Source organism: Bradysia coprophila, chromosome II, assembly GCF_014529535.1.
Source record: "Bradysia coprophila strain Holo2 chromosome II, BU_Bcop_v1, whole genome shotgun sequence".
In the NCBI taxonomy this organism is placed as follows: domain Eukaryota; kingdom Metazoa; phylum Arthropoda; class Insecta; order Diptera; family Sciaridae; genus Bradysia; species Bradysia coprophila.
Genome location: NC_050735.1, coordinates 4,934,588 through 4,956,528, shown reverse-complemented (window position 1 = coordinate 4,956,528; position 21,941 = coordinate 4,934,588). Strand labels below are relative to the sequence as shown.

Genomic DNA, 21,941 nt, shown 5'->3' with positions numbered 1-21,941 from the left:
CTTGAATTCCTGAGGTAAAGTTTGAAGATGGGCTATGTGGGATTAAGGATCTGGGAGTTATTCCAGAAAAACAGTATTTTCCACTGTTGGAAATTCAATCAATCGAGAAAGATTACTTTGATGGAATTTGATTTTGTCGGTTAGTTATATCCATGATCGATGATCTGCCGTCCAGCCTGGTACCAGACACAGAAGCAAAACGTGAAAACCAAACAAATTGGGATTACCCGAATATGAAATTAATTTTCGAAACATTGTTGAGCAATGCTGACCAAACAGATAGAGCGCGCTTATTTGCATCATCCAAAAACGAATCGTCAAAGTGGTTGCAAGTGATACAGTCGTCTGAGTTGGGCCTACTTTTGAACAACAATACAGCTCGAATTGCGATTGCCATACGTTTGGGAGGGAAAGTATGCGAAAAACACACTTGCCGATGTGGAAAAACTGTCGAAGAAAACGGCCACCACGGTTTATCATGCATTAGGAGCGCTGGCAGAATTCCGAGACATGTAGGATTCAATAAAATAACCTTGAATGCCTTATCTAAAATCGATTTCCCGAGCATGCTAGAACCGCCTGGAATAAGCAGATCGGACGGAAAGCGCGTTGACTGTGTAACCATCACTCCATGGGAACGAGGAAAATCTTTGGTATGGGATGCTACAGTTAGCGACACCGTTGCTCCATCATACCTGGCCCAATCAGCGAAAATCGCTGGCTCGGTCGCAGATCAATCAGAACGTCATAAACATAATCACTACATGGCATTGAAACGTGACTACATATTCACTCCTATCGCTTTCGAAATGTTCGGGCCAATGGGAGAGGACACTAAGAAATTCATAAATAAAATCGGAAAACTGTTGCAACAAAAAACTGGAGAAAAGCGCTCGACAAATTTCTTGATACAACAATATTCAATAGAAATTCAGAGAGGAAACTGTGCATCAATTTTGAAAACGTTTGAAAATGACGATGCTAATGCCGTTTCAAACATATTTGATTTGTTATAAATCTAAAAACTAATTAGAATAATTTCTTTATAAAAAAAAAGTTATATCCAGCTATCACGCATGATAGTCAGTTATCACGGTGATAGTTGGGTATAGTCATCAGGGATAGTCGGTGATTGTCACGTGAAAGTCAGCTATCACGCATGATAGTTTTCTATAACGGTGATAATCAGCTATCACGGGAAAAATTAGCAGATTTCCCGCCATGACATAGAATATTTATAAAATTTTATGAAAAACCAATGAAAAATGTACACTAAAAAACAATCAAACAGAAAACTTAAAAACTCCCACGAATGTGAAGTTTGCGGCCGTAATTCGCACGAGTCGTGCTAATTTATTCATGATTAAAGGTTTTGTGAATGTAGTAAGTACCGGGGGGCTTCCTTTTTGTAAATAAGTGTAAGGGAAGAACGTCTACTACTTTATTATACCAAAGTGAAAATGTCCTCTAATCATTCCACATTCGCATCTTTTACTTTTGATTAGCGTTAACAATAAGACTATGAAACTGAATAATAGACAATTTATACGAGTGGGAAGTTTATTCACACGAGTCCTTGTCTATTTATGATTTATTGATGATTAAAAATCTGGCCGTAAATGTACAAGAAAATAGAGAAAGTACTTTTCCAAACAATTTGTACTCAAGCGAAGGTTTTTATCAGTTATTTCATTCAAAGAATAAGTTTGGCGATACAACGCGGTAATTTAGCCTCTATTTTGGGAACATTACCACCGTCGAAAAATTTGAATGAAATTTATTATCTATAAATGTATATACAACAAACTGACTTAACAAAATATAAACCACAATTATTTGTGATGTTTCGGAAGTTAAACAACAGAATATAAAATGAAATTGATTAAAAATATATTGAAAACATTGTCAGTCAAGGGACCTGACCCGCCCAAAAGGTGGGGCCTTCTTATTTAAAAGTATATTAGATGATCGTTAAAATGCTTATTAATTATTATATTTGAATAGGTAAGATTAATTTAATTACATTCTACGAAGCGAATGCGGAATTCGAAATTGCGTTTATTTTACAGTTAACTAAATATCGCGCCAACGCACTCCAAGAACAGGCCCAAGAACACATTTTTTAAACTGTCAAAAAGCCTCTTATTTTTTCCCCGCAGTGATATTGTATGTACCAACATAAAAAAAATGTTCTTCTGCGTGTTTTGGAGTGCGTTGATCGCGCTCATAATCTCGTCTTGAGAAGTGGATAGAAATTTTTAATCATTTTTACTCAGATCCAGTACATCTGTCAGTCACACTGTCAAGTTTCAATACCCTATTTAGAGTATCACTCATGCTTGAAGTGCGTTGTGGCACAGCAGTAAACTAATTGTATTGCCATTGACTTATAAAATCATTATAATGTAACCGGTAATGTTTCGTATTATTCCCTTGACTGTAAGTCATCGGTCTTGCAACAGAAAATACACCGTACGTAACACGAACACTATAATTATAAATGTATGGAAATGTGAATAAAAATGTTAAATGTAACAATTTTCTGCTCTTTGTTGACACGATAACTTGAGTAAATATCAACGGATTTTCAAAAACTTTTTTTTTATTCAATGAAGTTGAAATCCGCCTATTATAGTCGAAAATGGGTGGTGTCGATTCGACCATCGAGTAGTTCTCGAAAGAAGTCTTTTCTACTTTGTTAACACGAACTGAACTAATCCTTAACCGATTTGAAAAATTGTTTGATGGAGAATGGAATTCCTGACGTTAGGTTTCACGATGGTTTATACTGTATCTATTCAACGCACTTCAATCATGAAACTTGTGTGTTATACAACTGTAAAACACTGTAAAAGACCATTTCATACAAAATAGTACTTTATTTGGCAGCTGTAGACTATGATCACTTGAAGTGCGTTGATCTATTTCAAAAGTATTTCAATAGAGAAAACTGAACGTCAAATACGTATTTCGGATGTCAGTAAGCGATGTCTATCGTTTTCCGAAAATGCTTTCGGCACCGGCTGCCTACAGTCTCTTTATATAATACTATCGCTAATGGCACCGGGTGCCAATAGACCCTTTGTAATAATGTGCCTAATGGCAGTGGGTGCGATTAGCCTTAGTATATAGACTAATGGCACCGGTGCCATTTGCCACAGTATTATAAAGAGATTATTGGCACCCGGTGCCAATAGTCTCTTACATCGTTTTCATTAATTTTTTTTAATGAATTGAATTTCAAGGTTGGGTTATAGTTAAACTATTATAGCGTCTGTCTCCGAAAGAAGGGACCAGTACGCCAGTAGAACAAAAATATTCTTATAGAAGGAAATATTACTTTCTACTTGTGGCAACTTTTGTCGATTAGTCGAGGTAATTCTTGCAAGTTCTTAATTCATGGAAAAAATCATTCTAATGCAATTGTTCAACGGCTCCTCGAAAATATTCAGGTTTTTTTCGAAATGGCCGAGAAAATATTGTTGAGTTCAAACTGTTTTAAGATTCTGATTGATTTTCGTCACACTTTTGGTGACTGTGGAAGACATACGCCATTTTTTACCCGGGGCATTCTATAGACAATAACAGTCTAATGTGAGCATAACACCAGAACCAGACCTACCAGAAGATGAAGTTATGAAGCTAAAATTAAGTATCGATTTCAGACCGTTTTAGAATGTTTCGAAGATTTTCAGTGAAACTTTATAGAATTTTTCATTCATTTATTTCATTGATAAAATTTACAATTTTTGTTTAGAAAGGAGGTAATAAACCTCGTCCAGGGCATGTGTTGATGGCAACGTTCCAATAACTGATGCTGCATTGCCACGTTGTATGTCTATACTTATTCTTTGTTTTAAGTATAGAGTCGATCTTTTTTCGTTCGTTGCGCTCGTAATTTTTTTGCCCAACACGTTAATAAATTGCTTAGCGTTTTCACCCCAAGGTCCTAGGGTCTCGAAACCAAGCGGAACGAAAAAATATTGTGGTAACAGTGGTCCATACAATGATATCTTTTTTTCTTCTGCTGTATTTGCAACCCAGCCCACATTTCTTGAAGTGGAACTTAGGTATGATTTAGCAACTGTGTCACGAATTGTTGTATCCCACAACAGACATTTACCGACGGACCATGGAATCAGAGTAAGTCCATCAGGGTGTTTTCCATCTTCCCGAACAACTCCTGTTGGTTCTAGCATAGCGGGAACTCTAGCGGAAACCAAATCTCTTCGGATTGTTTCGTTTACAGTATGATGCCGTGGAAGACGCCCAGCACATTTTTTACAGCTTAACCCATGATAGCCGAATTCATCTATGTTCTTTCCACAAATGCAGGTGTGTGGGTAGCATATTTTTGCTCCAATTCTCAATGCTATCGAAATTCTCAACGTGTCGTTATCCAAGCACAAACCAAGTGACGCTGAAGGCAGTGCACTTAACCAATATCCAGATTCCTCTTGAGATGTTGTTGCTAGCAAACGTGCTTTCTGACAGGCATCATTCTCAACTGAAACCAAGAGATTGGTAAGCTTCCGCTCCATGACTTGGCTGGACCAAGATTTCTGAATGTTCGATATTTCTTCTAATGGTAATTCTGCATTTGATTCAATTTTCCATGTCTCAATTGCGGACAACTGAATTTCGTCGTTATGTATGTATATTTCGGATCGCAAATGTTTCGTTGCTTTCATTGAAGAAATGAATGCTGACGATGCTAAGTCTGATGTTAATAACAATCCAAGACCTCCTTTTTTATTGGAAGTGAGCACTGTGACCACGCATTCTCATTGAAATTCACATTTGTTATGTTTTGTTATGCCAACATGGTGATGATCTCAAAAGGTGCATCATCCTCCGAATTGCAAGACAATTTTTTAAAAGAAAAAATACCGGATGTGCGTCTAAGCTGGCTAGTCTTGAAATCAGAAGTTCCATTGTTAGTGTTTTGTTCCCAATTGCTAATGGAATTCCATCTAACGTTAATGGAGCGCCCAACAAAGAAAAGTCCTCTGGTGGTGGAATAAGTATACCTGCTAGTACTTCGTTTAATTTTTGAATTTCTACCTCGTTGAGTGGTCTTACGCGAAGTACTTCACATTTCGAAGAATTTAATATTAGGCCAACTTCTGCGCTTAGTGATTGGATTCTTTTAACGTCTGAGATAACTGTATCGATTATATCGCCAATGCTACCATTGCTACCGTCGTCCAAATACCATGTGTTCATTTTTGATTGCAAACTTGAAATAATCGGTTGAATGACGAGACAGAACAATAATGGGCCAAGGGGATCGCCCTGTTGAACACCTTCTTCTGATAAAATGACGTCACTTCCATAGCACAGATAGCTCTTTGTCGAATAACACTGTGAGATATATGCATACATCTTCGGATATCTTTGTTTTACGATTGGAATCATCTTTGCTCTGAAAATTGAGTTGAAAGCGTTTGAAAAGTCCAATTTCATCATGATAGAGTCTTCATTTTCAGGCGAGTGGAGAAAATCCCATGCGGAATGTACAATAGCTTCTGCACCGCCATTAATTGCGAAACCCGATTGGTAAGGACGAAGGTATTTAGCATCATCATCACGGACGCGATTGCAAGATATTTTCGATGATAATCGACGTATTGTGTTTCCAACGGCTATTGGACGAATTCCTCCATTTTTCTTCAATAATGCTGTCAAATTTGCTCCATACAAGACCGGGCTGATAACGGTTGGTACCTTACCAATTGAATTAATGATAGATTAAGACCATTCTGGTAGTTCTTCTTCTAATTATATTTTTTGCTGCCATCGTAATTACATTTCATTGATATAAATCAATAAATCATTACTAATACAAAAGCTATTGAGAAGTTCAGACCAGTCAAGAGATCTGACCAAGCAAACAAGTGGGACCTAGTGTTTTTTACATCTTGTAAAAGGAAGCACCAATCCATCCTACAAACACTTTGTAAAAGGAAACATCACTCACTACTACAGACATTATGTAAATATAAGGATCACTATCTCAGAATATTTTTAGGAAACGAGTTGCACAGCTCCGAATTCTTCCGATTTAAAAATCGGATATCCTTCGGAAGAATTCGGTTAATTGGATTCACACCCGCCCTGAACAAAAATAAAGTTTTACCGAAAATGCACCCAAAAATTGATCGCTGTTCTGAATAGAGGGACCCTAGGGGAGTTCAAAACGATGGTCCGTTAAGCTGGACCAGATGCTTCCCCAGCCCATACAATTTTTTCCTTAGTTGTATGGGTGTGGGGAAGCATCTGGTCCAGCTTAACGGACCATCGTTTTGAACTCCTCTAGGGTCCCTCTATTTAGAACAGCAATCAATTTTTGGGTGCATTTTCGGTAAAACTTTATTTTTGTTCAGGGGGTGTGTGGATTATTCTGAAGAATTATAGAAATTTTGGCTTGGCCGGGTAAATACTTAGTTAAAGGGTGAAGCAATAATAATTCGCAGTGACTTTAAGAATTATTTATTTGTTCCTAGGAATCATGACTATTAAATGGTTCAGTTAAGGCAGGAGACATGGACGTGTCGTTTTCAGTCAGTTCCATATCGTCAATAGCGTCACTTTAAAGAGTACATCAAACGTGAGCACTGTTGATTTCGTTATACGTATCTCTGCTTTACTTCTTGCATACCTCAGTCACACTAGAGGTCCTTGAAGTAGTGTACAACAAACGTTCAAAGTACATAGACACTGAAGGTACCGCAGACCCTCAGGTAAAAGCAAGAAATACTTATCCCAACTTATTTATAATGTTGCATCTGTGATATTATGCGTAATAATGTTGTCAGAACTGCGTTGTTCAGTATAAGATTTTCTATATTGAGTATTGAGCTGCGTGTTGAGTATTGAGATGCAACCTAACAAAGTGAATTTTACTCGATTTTACTTGTGTCCAACGTTGTGAAAATTATTTTAATTTATTGCTAAATTCTCAGGCTTAATCATTAAAAAAAATTGTGACCAGAGAAAATACAGTTTCTTCCACAGAATAGAACACTTCAAATGAAAAAAATTGGAGAAGTTAACGCTCTGGCAACGACAATGACGAATAGAAAACATTTGAAAGAATAACTGAAAACACCAACAGATGAGCAAAAACAAGTAATTAATTGAGATCGACGGTAAAGTAAAATTTATAAGTTTACAAGTCACAAGCCCTTACCTCACATTCTAGAAGAGAATTGAAGTTCTGTATCCGGTGGTCGTCCTTTGTTTTTAGCTTATGCCAAAAAAAATGGAATACCATCGAAAAATGATGTTTTTTTATTTTGTATACAGCTAGGGCTCACTTTTCGATGATATTTCAGGGATATTTTACATGAACTGCATTCCGGAGGTCAAAAAGAAATTGAGGCAAAAAAAATCCCTTTTTGATCGCTCTCTTTATTTCTCTAAAACCTAGGATTTTAAGGATTTTTTCAGTGATTTTCTGGACTTTTTTGACTTATAAATAATAATACGTCATTTGCGCAAACTGCCTAATGTTAGGCCAATATTTAGCGAACAAGAAATTCTAACTGTTATCCTAATTTCCGACATTTCGAGGAGGAAGCCATAAAAAATGGAATTAATCCATTATACCGCATAAAAATTCAAATTTTTCGATCGTTGCTCGATTAACAAAAAGAGGAGTTCACGCTTGTTGTCCATATAGATGGGATAAGATTTAAAACAAGTTACCATCCAATCATTTTTCAATCCCTCATTGCGTACGATGGTGTAGCAGTAGCTTACAGGTCATTATAACGTTTACAAAATGTGGACCAGTAATGATTTCCAGCAATTACATCGTACATTCCATCCACATACAACGACAACTGCGGATCATTCATTTCTTTCATTCTTTCGCCGTACATTCGAGCCATTTTCTCAGCGTCGCGTATTTCCTGCATTATGGCATCCGTGGCAGCTTGTGCGGAGAGGTTGTTATTCGTCATTTTCACATATACGTAATTATATCGGTAAAGATCGTCACGAATATCCTTTCGAAGTGAATATAAATCGTTAATAACCGACATATGAAATGCTACCTGCTTATTCAATCCCTGATAATTCGGATCTTGTGCCAATTCAGCAGTGAGCTGCTTTCCGACACCTGCCAATATCAGAAAAAACTGGTGGAATGCTCCTGCATCAACACACCTTAATTCCAGAAAATCCTTGTCAGGCAACGAAACATGACCATTAAAAATTGTGTTGACTTTATCAGCTTTGCATATGGAATAAATCCACTCATCCAAAAGTTGCGTTAATACAATTTCACCCATTACATCTTTGCAAACTTTTATTGCCATCTGCCACCATTTGTCCATTTTGCCATTTCCCGGAAAGTTTTGGTTTCTCAATTGCTGAATCAATTTTTCATTCTCTGTGTATGAGAAACGATGAGAGAACATGCAAATTGACAAAAATGTTCAATTTTACCAGAAGGAAATTTGTCCAGCCAATCATCTAACAAAAAGCCAGCCATGTTGTATATAAGGATACCACTGACAAAGTCGAAGCTCAGTGACGGAAACATGTACAAAGAGAATTGTGATATGTCCTTGCTCAGCCTGAATTCTGGTCCCAATTCTTCCGTGACTTTTAGTTGTGTCAATCGCAACAGTGATTCCCATTGCGGATGAATTTTTGCACTGGTTATGTTTATTTGGCTAAAGTCCACGTTCAGTAGATCCATTTTTCGGCGGTCCTGATCCGTCCGTTGCTTTTCTGTCTGCTCTGCAGCGTTCATGATTGTGATGTCTAGTCTATTCGAGTAGCTTTTCTGAATTGCGTAGGTAAGAAATGTTTTCTTTCTCTTAAATAGAATAGTTGTTAACGAAATTATTTATGACAAACATGTTTGCAGTTTGAGCACTCAGTGCAGTTTGAGCAGTCATACGATACACACACGTTACACACACGTTATAACTCTTCTGCTCTAATTTGTTGTAAATTTTGACATAGTCAACTCGTCAATTTTGTTGACTCTAAAACGTTCGACCGACAAGTTTATTTTTATTGGTTGGACATTCTACCAAACATGTACTAAATTTATCATAAATCAATCTACTTGCCGTAATTTGGTCATCGTGAACGAGAATCAATTTTTGCTGACGCAATTCTTAGCTGTTTATTGTTCTTTGTCTGGTGTCCTTTGTTCAAACACATGGCTGGTGAAGCGGAAAATAACATCATTTTGGATCTAAAATCATTTAACGATGTTGCTACATATATCACAAAGGAAAATGAGAAGCTGTCCAGGGGAATTGTAGATAGCCTCAAAGCGGATATAAGCTGTGTTCGGGCCGAATTTAAGAGTGACATCGACGCGTTAACCAATAACCTAGAAATCAATCAGGATAAATTCGGTTCAGAGCAAGCAGCCCAAGCTGATCGCATTGCTCGCCTGGAAGACACAATCGCTAGGATGCAAAGAATTTCGGAACTGGTTATCTCTGGAATCCCGTTTGTTACTGGAGAGTCGTGTATTGAGATCGTCAATAGCATTTCCAAGGTCATCAGCTACCACACTACATCGGATACGTTTTCTGCTTTTCGCCTGAGAAAAACAGGGCTTAAGCACAGTAGCAAGGCTCCGCGGAATGCTGGTAATAGTGGCGGCGACAATGCTCATCCACTTATTGTGGTTAAATTCGCTTCGACGACCGACAAATCGACTTTCATAAGCAAATACTTAACCTACAAAACGCTTTGTTTGAAGGACATTGGATTTCAGTCCGATCGACGGATCTTCATTAAGGAAAATCTGACTCCATCTAATTATAGAGTCTTTCGGGCATGTTCGGATGCTAAACAGAATGAGTCAATAGCTAAATTGCACACAAGGGATGGAATTTGTTACATTGCCCGTTCATCAGGCGATTCTATGGTTGCTATTCATTCCATACGACAACTGAATGACTTCTTGGGTACATCCTCAAGTGGAAATTCATCAAATACCCGGAACCTTAGACCGAAACGAAAGCGTGACGACGATGACAATTGCCTGCAATCATCCGACCACCGTGTGAAAAAAGGGAGGAACCCTCGGAACCACGAGCGTACGTAGATCCAGTGTTCGACACGCGTTTTGACGTTTTCTACTTCGTTCATCATATCATTAGATTACTGGCAGGTAGATTGATTGCATTTTGTTTCATTTTTTCTTTGTAATTGCTTTGATAAGTTTAAATTTGTTTCTTTTTTTCTTCTAATTTTTCGTTAGTCGTGCATTTTTTAAACCGAAGAATAATTACAATTTTTTACCGTTACTACTGGATTGGACCGTTGGTTGAATACTAATTGGTTGTTTAGCGACACCGTGTTCGATCTGCTGTGTGAGTATAGCTTCATTTCATTTCATTTCATTTCATTACGTAATCATTTTCGGATTGTGAATGCTTAACTGACTGCTGGAGACTATTGGCTGTCTGTCGAATTTGTTTATTTTTTTTTTTTTTTTGTCATGTCTTCACGTCAGCAGCCTATGCGTTTGAACGGCGGTAGGGCTGATTCTATTTGTATGCCAAATGTTGTTCTCAAGTCGGCTCTACCCAGTGGTAGTGCTACGCTAAATATTGCTCATCTGAATGCGGACGGGCTTCGCCCTGATATTGACGAGTTTCGGACTATAGTCAAAGGTGCTAACCTACATTGTGTGGCGATTTCTGAGACTCACTTCAAGAGTTATATGTCCAATAAATCGGTTGACATTGACGGCTTCAAGTTGTTCCGAAATGACAGACAGTTACGCAGGAAGGGCGGTGTTGCTTTGTATGTGAAAAAATCACTGCGTGTGCGAGTTGTTTCCGAGTCTGTGAGCGTAATTGGAACCCTTGAGTATCTGTTTGTTGAGCTGTGTCTCGCTTCGCATAAGGTTCTGCTTGGTGTTATGTATAAGCCGCCTAGGGTGGATGATATCGGTAAGTTAGACGAACTGCTCCAGCGGTTCAGTCTCTGCTATTCAGAGATAGTGATCACAGGCGATTTTAATGAGGACCTGATGGAACGCTCAGCTAAGACTCGTCGGTATGTTTCAGTTGTTGAAGGAGCTTCATTGAGGTTTGTGTCGGAGGAGCCTACTCATTTTTCGCCGACAACGTCAACTGCCATCGATCATTTCATGACTACTTCAATAAGAAATGTGTCTCGGTTTTCACAGATCAGTCTGCCTGGCATATCTAAGCATGATCTCATTTTTATGTCACTTGTTTGCGAAATGGATTTTGTGGTCAAGCCACCACGCATGGTCAGGCGTCTACATGATGTTGATCCCATTAGTCTCTTGGCTGATGCTCAGGCAGTTGACTGGTGTAGGCTCACTTATTTTTCGAACGTTGATTTAATGGTGGAAGCCTTTAGTGAGGATGTGCTTCGTTTGCTTGAGCTGCATGCTCCCCTTGTTCCGTGCTTGACAGTGTCGTCAGCAAATCCGTGGTTTAATGCGGAAGTGAGTAAGGCGATGGTTGATCGGGATTTGGCGTATTCTGAGTGGAAGCGAACTAGGACGGATGAGAAGTTCTGTGTGTTTAAGGTTCTTCGGAATCGTGCGTCGCAGGTGGCTTTAACGGCAAAGAAGAAGTATTTCGCTAAGAAGTACGTCAGGGTTTCTCCGACTAGGAGCCTCTGGGGCAGCTTGAAACGGCTGGGTTTTGTCTCAAATTCTGACGACTCCGCGCCACCGTTTACTGCGGACGAGTTTAATGTTCACTTTGTTGGCAGGACTGACTATTCGGAATTTCCCAGAGTTATCAACACGTCGTGTAGTCCGCCCTTTATCCGCTCTACCACTTCGAATTCCCCGTTTTCGTTTCGTGGTGTCTCTAGCCTAGACGTAGTTAACTCTATCTGTAGTGTTAAGTCGAACTCAGTTGGTCTCGACCTGATTCCGATTTCTTTTATTAAGATGCTCTTGCCGGTTGTCTTACCGACAGTGACGCACATGTTTAATTCGATTATTTCCAGGTCCTTGTTTCCTGCTCATTGGAAGACGGCTAAGGTCATTCCGCTGCACAAGAACTCGCGAACTCATTCGCTCGATGACTACAGGCCGATAAGTATGTTGCCTGCTCTCTCTAAGGCACTTGAGAGGTTACTGAAAAGGCAGATGATTCGTTTCATGGAAGGTCGTGGCCTTCTGTTCAAGTTTCAGTCTGGTTTTCGTTACGGCCACAGTACGACCTCAGCTCTCCTCCAAGTCACGAATGACATTAGAGTAAATATGAGTAAGAATGTTGCCACTGTTCTCCTCCTTTTAGACTTTTCCAAGGCGTTCGACTCTGTTTCGCATGATCTGCTTCTAGTCAAGTTGCAGACGGAGTTTGGTTTTTCGCAAAATGCAACTCGGATGATGAGTAGCTATCTCTCGGGTAGGACGCAGTCAGTGTGTGTGAATGGGTTCCAATCAGAGTTACTCAGTGTTCGTTGTGGTGTTCCACAAGGATCGGTGTTGGGTCCTGTCCTTTTCTCAGCCTTTATTAATGATCTCCCTGGTCGATTGCGTCATTGTAAGAGTCACTTGTTTGCAGATGATTTTCAACTTTACAAGTCGGTCAGTGAGAGTAACATTTTTCTTGATATGGGACTGTTGAACTTGGATCTGGCTGGTGTGTCGGCGTGGGCCAAAGAGAACCGGTTGAAGCTCAATGCAATCAAGACTAAGGCCATTGTGTTCTCGTCTGGTAGTTGGGCTAAGGATATACCGGAGGTTGTCTTTGAAGGGGTTACAGTAACCTACGTTGATAGCGTAAAGAACTTGGGTCTGACGATCGAGAACAGAATGGGTTGGGATACTCATGCTCGTTTAGTGTCAGCGAAGGTTTTCGCTGGACTCCGTAATATGTGGCCTGTCGCTCGTTCCTTGCCGTTGAAGACGCGTGAGCTCCTTGTTAAGTCCTTGTTGTTGCCACATCTCACGTATTGCTGCCCAGTGCTGGGTCAGCTTTCTGCTAGCTCGAAGAAGGTTTTCGAGAAGTCGTTCAATGCTTGTGTTCGGTTTGTTTACAGCATTGGTCGCTATGAGTCAGTTTCGGGCCACGCTGCTCGGCTGCTAGGGAATGACTTGTTTGTGTATTTCGATTATTTGTCATCGACATTTTTGCATAGGGTCATAATTTCGAAGCAACCTGGTTATGTGTACGATAACCTCAGTTTTGGAGCGTCGAGTAGGACTCGCAACCTGATTTTGCCGCGAAATGATAGAGATGTTGTGAACGGGTCTCTCTTCGTTCGGGGTGTCGCCAAGTATAACGCTCTGCCGGCTGTAGTGAAGAGTAAACTTTCGGTAACTGGCTTTAAACGTGTTTGTAAGGCTCATCTAGGGCTCATAAGCCACTAGTGTCTTGCAGTCAATATGTCATTTCTTTCTTTCATTTTTCATCCTGTTCATCTTTTCATTTCATGTTTCAGCTACTCACACTACCAGATCGATTGATGCGTTGTTAGATGTACGGCCATGAAGCTTTTTCTTTTTTTTGTCAGTGTCTATAGACACTATACTGTTCACTAATAATTATTCTTCGGTTCTTTTCGATGCATTAATTGTTTAAAGGAAGAATGATTTGTTTGTGAATATTTTTTTTTCTTATTATTTACTTGGATTTTTGTTTTTCATTCGGACGATTTCTTCTCTTAAACGCAATCATCTACGAATTTTCGCTATTTTTTGTATCGCGTTGTTTTTGTTTCGCGTATAATATGTAATTTTATAAGGTAGATCACCTTACACATATTTTGTCATTAATAAATCAATCAATCAATCAATCAATGTTGGACATAAACGTTGTCACGACAGCGTAAAGTTAACCAGGCAGGAGCGCTGATTTGACAATGGACCCGAATAATCTAGTACCCCTATATTTTTTGCGAACAAAATTTTTCAATTTATGTCAGTGTTCATTTGAGTTCATTTTCGTCCAGTGTATTAGGTCCCTTATTTGACGTTTCGAAAATGAACCGCTCCTGCCTGGTTTATTTTACTCTACCGTGACGTTGTTAATTAATAAAAAGTATATTCAATGTTCGTTAAAATGCTTATTATACTTGAATAGGTAAAATTAATTTAATTACACATCATGAACCGAGTGCGGAAAGCGAAATTGCGTTTATTTTACAGGTAACTAAATACCGCGCTCATGATCTCGTCTCGAGCAAAGTATATAAACACTGAAGGGGTTCCGTAAAGTTTGTGATATCCGCTGAGTGTTACCTTCAGTGTATACATCTTAGAGTAATTATACCTAGAGAGGTATTTCGTTCTGTGTTCCGGCTACCTATACGTATCTGTTGTCTCAGTAGTTTCATTTAGGTATTCCAAACGCTCTGGTTAAGAGCGAAACGGTTTGATCCACGATTACGTTTTTTATTCATCGACGAATTTACAAGCCACCACTCTTTCAGTAATCGGCAACGGCAACTATTACTTTGGGCGTTCCAATGGAAATTGAATGGATCACAGTTACCGTCCGAAACAAGTACGAAAATCAAACTTCAGTTTTTACGATTTTCTTGACCGTTTTGGCGTTGCAGTTTAACCGAATTTTCCAGAGTGGTTTTGTGATTACCGTGCGTACCTGAGTGATTTGTTTTGCTGTGGACACGAGTGTGCAGTCGCAGCCTGGGTTTTTCGTTTTTAGTGAGTTGATTTTGGTTTGATTTTTGAATGAATTTCTTTGATTGGTTGTGTTTTTGAGTGAGTTTTTGCTGTGCTCTGTTGTGTGGGTTTCAAAGCAGCTTTCCACTTATCATCCGTTTTCCATCAGCGATGGCAATTTTTCAGTAAAATCGTCAACTACTTGTTCAACGTTGCGATTTTACGCTGTCTTGTGAACGAATGTGATGGAAGCAACTGAAGATGAACAGTTCTATACTGTTCTGTGACCACCATCACATTCGGAGGTCGAAACAGCGTCTTTGCCTCAACGTGAACCATGGGAAAGGGAAAAGCAAAAAGCTTTGTTTGTTCTTGAAGTTTTGTCTTTCATTTTAGCTTTTCTTCTATAGGCATTTCGGCTGGGAGGTTATTTAAGGGATTCCAAACGTCCTGGATAAGGACGCAACGATTTGATCTACACTGGATCTTCAGTAAATAATAATGTAAGGCAAAGAAGCGTTGTGTTTTACTGTCTCTTCTGTGCTTCATTTCATTTCATTTCATTTATTTTTCATAATAATAAAAACATAACAAGTGCGACCTGCGTAGCTCCAGTTTGTAAACAATTCTAAGGAGCTACTTTATGACACATTATTATATTCAATAGTTAAAGTAGAAAAATCCTAGTCATCAAGTAACATTTCATTCATTACACAAATTAATATAAAACTAGGATTGCAAGCAAGGGACAATTTAAACATCAAAAGACTGATGGTAGCATGCAAGTTATTCAAAATTTCATTAAAAAATAAGTAGACGAGTTTCGTTTTGCTCAGGTTGAGAGTAAGCTTGTTCAAACGAAAATACTCTGCAATAATGAGCAGGTCATCGGATAGATCAGAGACGTTCTGAGCAACGATCGCAGACGAGACAAACATATTCGTATCGTCAGCAAATCCGAAGGGAGCAGAATGGATCGGTATATTGAAAAAATCGTTGACGAATACAATAAAAAGCAAGGGTGACCGAACGCTACCTTGCGGAACACCGACCTTCACATCGATCAGCTGACTACTAACCCCGTTACACACTGTGAGCTGTTTCCTACCGTTCAGATAACTCCTTATTAAGTCGTGTGCAACGCCTCTCACCCCAGCACGTTCCAACTTGGCGAGAAGCAGGACGTGAAACACTGTGTCAAACGCCTTGGAAAGGTCGATAAACAAACCAGACACGACCTTCTTGTCGTCTATGTCCTTATTGATCATACTTATAAGTTCCAACGCACGTTAAAGAAACCACAGTGATTGAGAAATCCAGTGAGCGCTCGCTTTATAATCGTTTCTAAAATCTTATTGACAGCTCTCCCTAACAAATTAAAAGAAAGGAGCTGCTGTTTTGGTTCTTAAATAAATTTGTTGAAACAGATGTATTTTATTCGTAGTTGTGCCATTCCGAGCAACACGTATATGTGGGTAGCCCGTTGCCAAATTGCAACGTAAAAAATGCAACCTTCAAATGGTCCCAATAATTGAATAGTGATAAGGTATTGTGATTCCGCTATTTGTCAGAGCTTTTTCGCTGTAATTGTGTTCGGTGTTGTGTTTGGCTTTTTCACTTGGTAAGGGGTAAAAAGATTTCCAGTGTTTCTCCAATGTATGTCATTTCGATATTGCATATCACAAGCTTTCTTACTCGAAGGAACTAAACATTTAATTCAAACTGTTCCGTTCGGTTACTGTATTGTGAAAGAGCCGGTGGAGCTGAAGATGGCCACCACCGAGCTCTGAGGCCGAAACAGTGTCTCCTTTCGATGGATATTTCTATCACAATTCACTTTACGTGATAATTGGTAGTGGTACGGGAAGAGCAAAATTTGTTCTGTTAAGTGGTTTTGGTCACGTGAGAGTTCGTGTAGTCCGTTGCTAAAGCGCAACGTAAAATATGCCGTATGCTCAATCTTTGAGTATTTGATGTATGGCATAATTACTCTAAGGTTATTGCGAGTAAACAAATTGCTTTTTCTTAAAAGTGCTATTCTAGTGGTGATTATTGAATGTTTCATTTATGAAAAACAACTAAATTTCAGTGTGAGAAAACGATTTAATTTTCGAATAAGTTCCATCCAAAATGAACTGGTTGATAATGATTACGGGCTAAAGGCCGTAATGTGTGATCTGTCATTGATATTTACATAGCGATGAATCAGTGATGTACCGAGTGGTACACGTTAAAACATTGTAAAAAAAACAGTTCATACAAAGTAGTACTCTATTTGATAGATGTCGACTATGATCGTTTTTGCGTGAAGTACGATCTATTTCAATAGTATTTTTCTTGTTATGTGATTTTACCCTATTAACAAAAGCGAATAAACAGAATAAAAATTAACGAGTATGAAGTTTCACACGAGTTTAAGTTTTGTTGAAGACATACGCCATTTTTTAACCGGGCATTTTATAGACAATACTAGTGTTTAATGTGAGCATAAAACCAGACCTATCAGAAAATGAAGTTAAGAAGTATTTATTTCAGACCGTTTTAGAACGTTTCGAAGATTTTCAGTGATACTTTACAGAATTGAATTAATGAGAGATTGAGACCGTTCTCGTAGTTCTTCTCCTAAATATATTTTTGTGGCTATCGTAATTACATTTCATTGAAATAAATCAATAAATCATTACTTATACAAAAGCTATTGAGAAGTTCAGACCAGTCAAGAGATCTGACCAAGCAGACAGGGTGGGACCTAGTGTTTTTCACATCTTGTAAAGGGAAGCCCCAATCTATCACCAATCACTTTGTAAAACGAAACATAACTCACTATACTACACAGACATTTTGTAAAGGGCAGGATCACCCTCTCAGAATTTGTTTAAGGAAAGAGTTGCACAGCTATTCTGCAGAACTATGTAAATTTTGGCTTGGTCGGGTAAACACTTAGTTAAGTATGAAGCGATAATAGTTCAGTCAGTTCCATATCGTCAACAGCGTCACTTTAAAGAGTACATCAAACGTGAGCTCTGTTGATTTCGTTATACGTTTCTCTGCTTTATTTCTTGCATACCTCCGTCACACTAGAGCAGGCCTCTCACTCTAAATCCGGACTCCTTATTAAGGAATTAAGGAGGTTTCAGCTCAAAAATAAGGAGAAATAAGGAAATTGTTAATTGAAATTAAGGAAAAATAAGGAGAAAAATACAAATTTTTCAACTTAAAATTTTCGCTATTTTCCAAATTTAACGAATTTGTCATGAACTGTAACAATACTCTCTAGCAACCAAATTCTCAGCTCTCTGTGTCAAATTCACACCTTATTTCTTTGTATTCTACAAACACTATTCTACATTTTGACTGACTACGCTGTAATCTAAATGTAAATTCCAAAGGCGACTTGATTCTTTCACCACCTTAATAAAAGCAGTTTGTTTGCTAGAGAGGGTATTTCAAAAAATCGGTTTTTCATGTTTTTTGAAGTGTACCGAGTTTACTCGACTTCGGACAACGAAAATTGATATTTATCGAACCAAATAGGGTGTGTCTGGTATCGTTCGAAAGTTTAGTAGTCTATAGACTAAAGATTGCAATCAATATTTGCACATACCAATTTGATTAGCAGAGGCTTTAGGTTCGAACTTTTTCACGGAGGTGCACAATTTTTTTTTATATATATTTTGTCCGACACCTTCTGATGGGATCTTTACAGAATACGTTGAGCGGATTTTTATCTAAGAAATCCTGCTGAAAGCTTACTTGAGTCACTTATTGTAATGGAAAATTCAGTAGGCACTATGCTGCTAAGATTGCAATAGAACAAACAGTCATGGGGTTTTATTTCCATATGATGCGATTGTCCACTTTTTTTGTTATGGGTAAGTTTCGCAGAACTCTTTTATTGCAAGCCTCCAATTTCGATTGAAGGTCGACCTTATTTTCGAATATAAGTTCCTAAGGTTAATCGGTACTAACCGGTGATCATAACCAACATTTGTGTCTCTTGCTTCAATTATATCGAAAAAAAAAACATTTTTGCAACCCCTTTTTGAGGGAATGCCATTTACTTTGTCCGAAAATAAGAAATTCAAAAAAAATGTGAAACGGTGGACTTTTAGAAAGGCGCATAAATGAGTCATTCCATTCCATTTTAAAAACCTTTGTCTTATAAGTGATACTCGAGAAGGAAACCACAAAAAAAAACATGGTAAGTCCAGTAAATCAATCATATTGATATGACAATGCGCCACCACTTCACTTTTCTATTAGAGTTCTTTGTGTTAAATAATAAAAGTAATTTTAAAATCAATATTTGCCGCGCAGCGAATTTTTTTAAAATTAATTTTTGATTTTCTGTCAGTAAAATTTGCGAAAAATAAGGAAAATAAGGATTTTTTATCAAAATAAGGAGGAATAAGGAGGTTTTCATAAAAATAAGGAAAATCAAGGAAATAGGGAGGTGTGAGAGGCCTGCGCTAGAGGTCCTTGAAGTAGTGTACAACAAACGTAAACTCTGTCACGTTTGTTATGTGTTTCTCAGAGGGGGTGGGGTAATCTGGCACACCATACGAATTGATGGTGTGCCAGATTCACATCTAAGGGGCGAATCTTGTACCGTCATAACTTTTTGTTACATGTAGTAAAAGGACGCATACTATGATCGCGTGTGCCAGATTCCCCGATGCACTTTTTGTATCGCTTTTTTAAACGTGAACTCCATTGCCTTTACTCGTTGTTTACACTTTTATTATTTCACAATACAATCAATGTAGATTAATTTGTAGAAAAATTATTTTAATTTAATTCTAAATCTTCAAAAAAAATGTTACCAGAAAAAATGCAGTTTTTCCACAGAATGGAACGCTTCAAACCAAAAAAAGTGGAGAAAAATTACGGCCCAGACAACGACAATAATTTCGCTCACCAACAAAGTATGAATAAGTTAACGAACACGACTGACTTATAATTAACAAAAATCAACTTTTAAGTTGGAAATTATAAGTCACATCTTCATACAAGAAGCTCTGGAAGGTTACTTATAATTTCCAACTTAAATATAAGTTGACTTATAAATTATACGTCATCTGCACAAACTGTCTAATACCTGGTGTTATAAGTTAGTGTTAGTTATAAGTCAGGTGGCTGTAAGTCATAAGTTGTGAGTCGCGCCACTTATAAAATACAATTTATAAGTTTACCGTCTATAGGTCACAATTATATAAATCGAAAGATCTAGTGCTGGAACGAGATGTCATGAAGTAAAATTTAAGAAACTGACCTGCAGCCATATATATAATCCCAAAAGTCCAGAAGACAACTAAAAAAACATGAAAAAGCCCTTACCATCGTCACGTTCTAGAAGAGAATCGAAGTTCTGTAACCGGTGGTCGTCCTTTGTCATTTGATTTCAGAAATGCTTACTCAAAAAAAATTGAAATACCATCGAAAAATGATTTTTTGTGCTTGAAGAAGACTGAAATTCGACGGATTTCGACAAGCATTCTACGATCGAAAGTTCAATTTTTCTGTACTTCTCAGACAGAGGTATTTGCGGCCAAGAAAATACTTTCTCGGATGCTCTCTCCGGACGAAAATGGATTTTCACATATATTTTTCCGGCCGCGATCAAGTATGCTGTGTTGTTGAAATGGCTGTAGAGTTATTTCTATGTTAATGGAGTTGTGGTTTCGTCTCATTTCAGTTTTCAAGCACAAACATCATCGTTTGTGTCTCGTGATGAAAGTTGAATTTTTCGGTACGCGTCGTAAGCTTGTCCTAACGAGGCGGAGCCGAAAAATTCAACTTTTCGTCACTCGTAAAAAAATGTACTATTTTTATTCTGTTTACAGCTAGGGCTCACTTTTCGATGATATTTCAGGGATCTCTTACATAAACTGCATTCCTGAGGTCAAAAAGAAATAGAGGCAAAAAAATCCCTTTCTTATCGCTTCCATCTTTTCATTTCTCTAAAATCCAGGATTTTAAGGATTTTTCAGTTATTTTCTGGACTTACACGTCATTGTAACGTTTACAAAATGTGGACCAGTAATGATTTCCAGCCATTACATCGTACATTCCATCCACATACAACGACAACTGCGGATCATTCATTTCTTTTATTCTATCGCCGTACACTCGAGCCATTTTCTCGGCGTCGCGTATTTCTTGCATTATGACATCCACTGCCGCTTGTGCAGAGAGGTTGTTGTTCATCATTTTCACATACACGTAATTATATCGGTAAAGATCGTCACGAACCTCCTTTCGAAGTGAATACAAATCGTTGATATTCGCCGCATGAATTGCTACCTGCTTATTCAATCCCAGATAATTCGGATCCTGTACCAATTCAGCAGTGAGCTGCTTTCCGACTCCTGCCAATATCAGATAAAACTGGTGGAATGCTCCTGCATCAACGCATCTTAATTCCACGAAATCCTTATCAGACAACGAAGCTTGCCCAATAAAAATTGTGTTAACTTTATCAGCTTTGCTTATGGCACATATGAAAAGATCCAAAAGTTGCGTTAGTGCAATTTCACCCATTACTTCTCTGCAAACTTTTATTGCCATCTGCCACCATTTGTCGATTTTGCCATCACCCGGAAAGTTTTTGTTTCTCAATTGCTGAATCCATTTTTCATTATCTGTGAATGAGAAACGATTAGAGAACATACAAATTGACAGAAACGTCAACTGAAGAATTTAGTGATTTAGAGGTAGTTAATGGTCACGTCAGAATGAGTCATTTTTTGTTTCGCAACACGATTCAAGGTTTTGCAAATAAAACCTTAAGTTATGTTACGAAACGAAAAATGACCCATTTTAGAGTGACCATGAACTATCAACTTTAAAACTGCCGAATGGACTGAAACAGTATTCTGTACAATACTACCAGAAGGAAATTTGTCCAGCCAATCGTCTAACAAAAAGCCAGCCATATTGTATAGAAAAATGCTGCTGACAAAGTCGAAGCTCAGCGACGGAAACATGTACAAAGAGAATTGCGATATGTCCTTGCTCAACTTAAATTCTGGTCCCAGTTCTTCCGTGACTCTTACTTGTGTCAATCGCAACAGTGATTCCCATTCTGGATGAATTTTTGCACTGGTTCTGTTTATTTGGCTAAAGTCCACGTTCAGTAGATCCATTTTTAGGCGGTCCGTTAACTGATCCGTCCGTTGCTCTTCTATCTGCTCTGCAGCGTTCATGACTATTCGAGTAGCTTGTCTGAATTGCGTAAAAAAATGTTTTCTTTCCCTTAAATAGAATAATAATTATTTAATTGCTAATCGTTAATATGCTTATTATATTTGAAAACGTAAAATAATTTAATTGGACA

At 38.2% G+C, this 21,941-nt stretch overlaps 1 protein-coding gene across 1 annotated transcript; it reads right to left on the bottom strand.

Annotated features, from left to right (window-relative positions):
* Nucleotides 1-19,328: 19,328 nt before the first annotated feature.
* LOC119068482 lies at nucleotides 19,329-21,866 on the bottom strand. Its single transcript, XM_037172096.1, has 2 exons — nucleotides 21,495-21,866; nucleotides 19,329-21,246 (listed from the first exon to the last, which is right to left on the bottom strand). The coding sequence occupies exons 1-2, from the start codon at nucleotides 21,808-21,810 to the stop codon at nucleotides 20,609-20,611; spliced, it is 954 nt and encodes a 317-aa protein (XP_037027991.1). The 5' UTR covers nucleotides 21,811-21,866; the 3' UTR covers nucleotides 19,329-20,608.
* Between the last annotated feature and the right edge of the window lie 75 nt (nucleotides 21,867-21,941).

What these genes read in the sequence shown, in the direction of transcription:
- LOC119068482 (XM_037172096.1), bottom strand. Translation starts at nt 21,810, where the DNA reads ATGAACGCTGCAGAGCAGATAGAAGAGCAACGGACGGATCAGTTAACG. An exon ending in GCTGGACAAATTTCCTTCTG is followed by an intron (nt 21,247 to 21,494) that starts GTAGTATTGTAC and finishes TCTCATTCACAG; the next exon opens with ATAATGAAAAATGGATTCAG.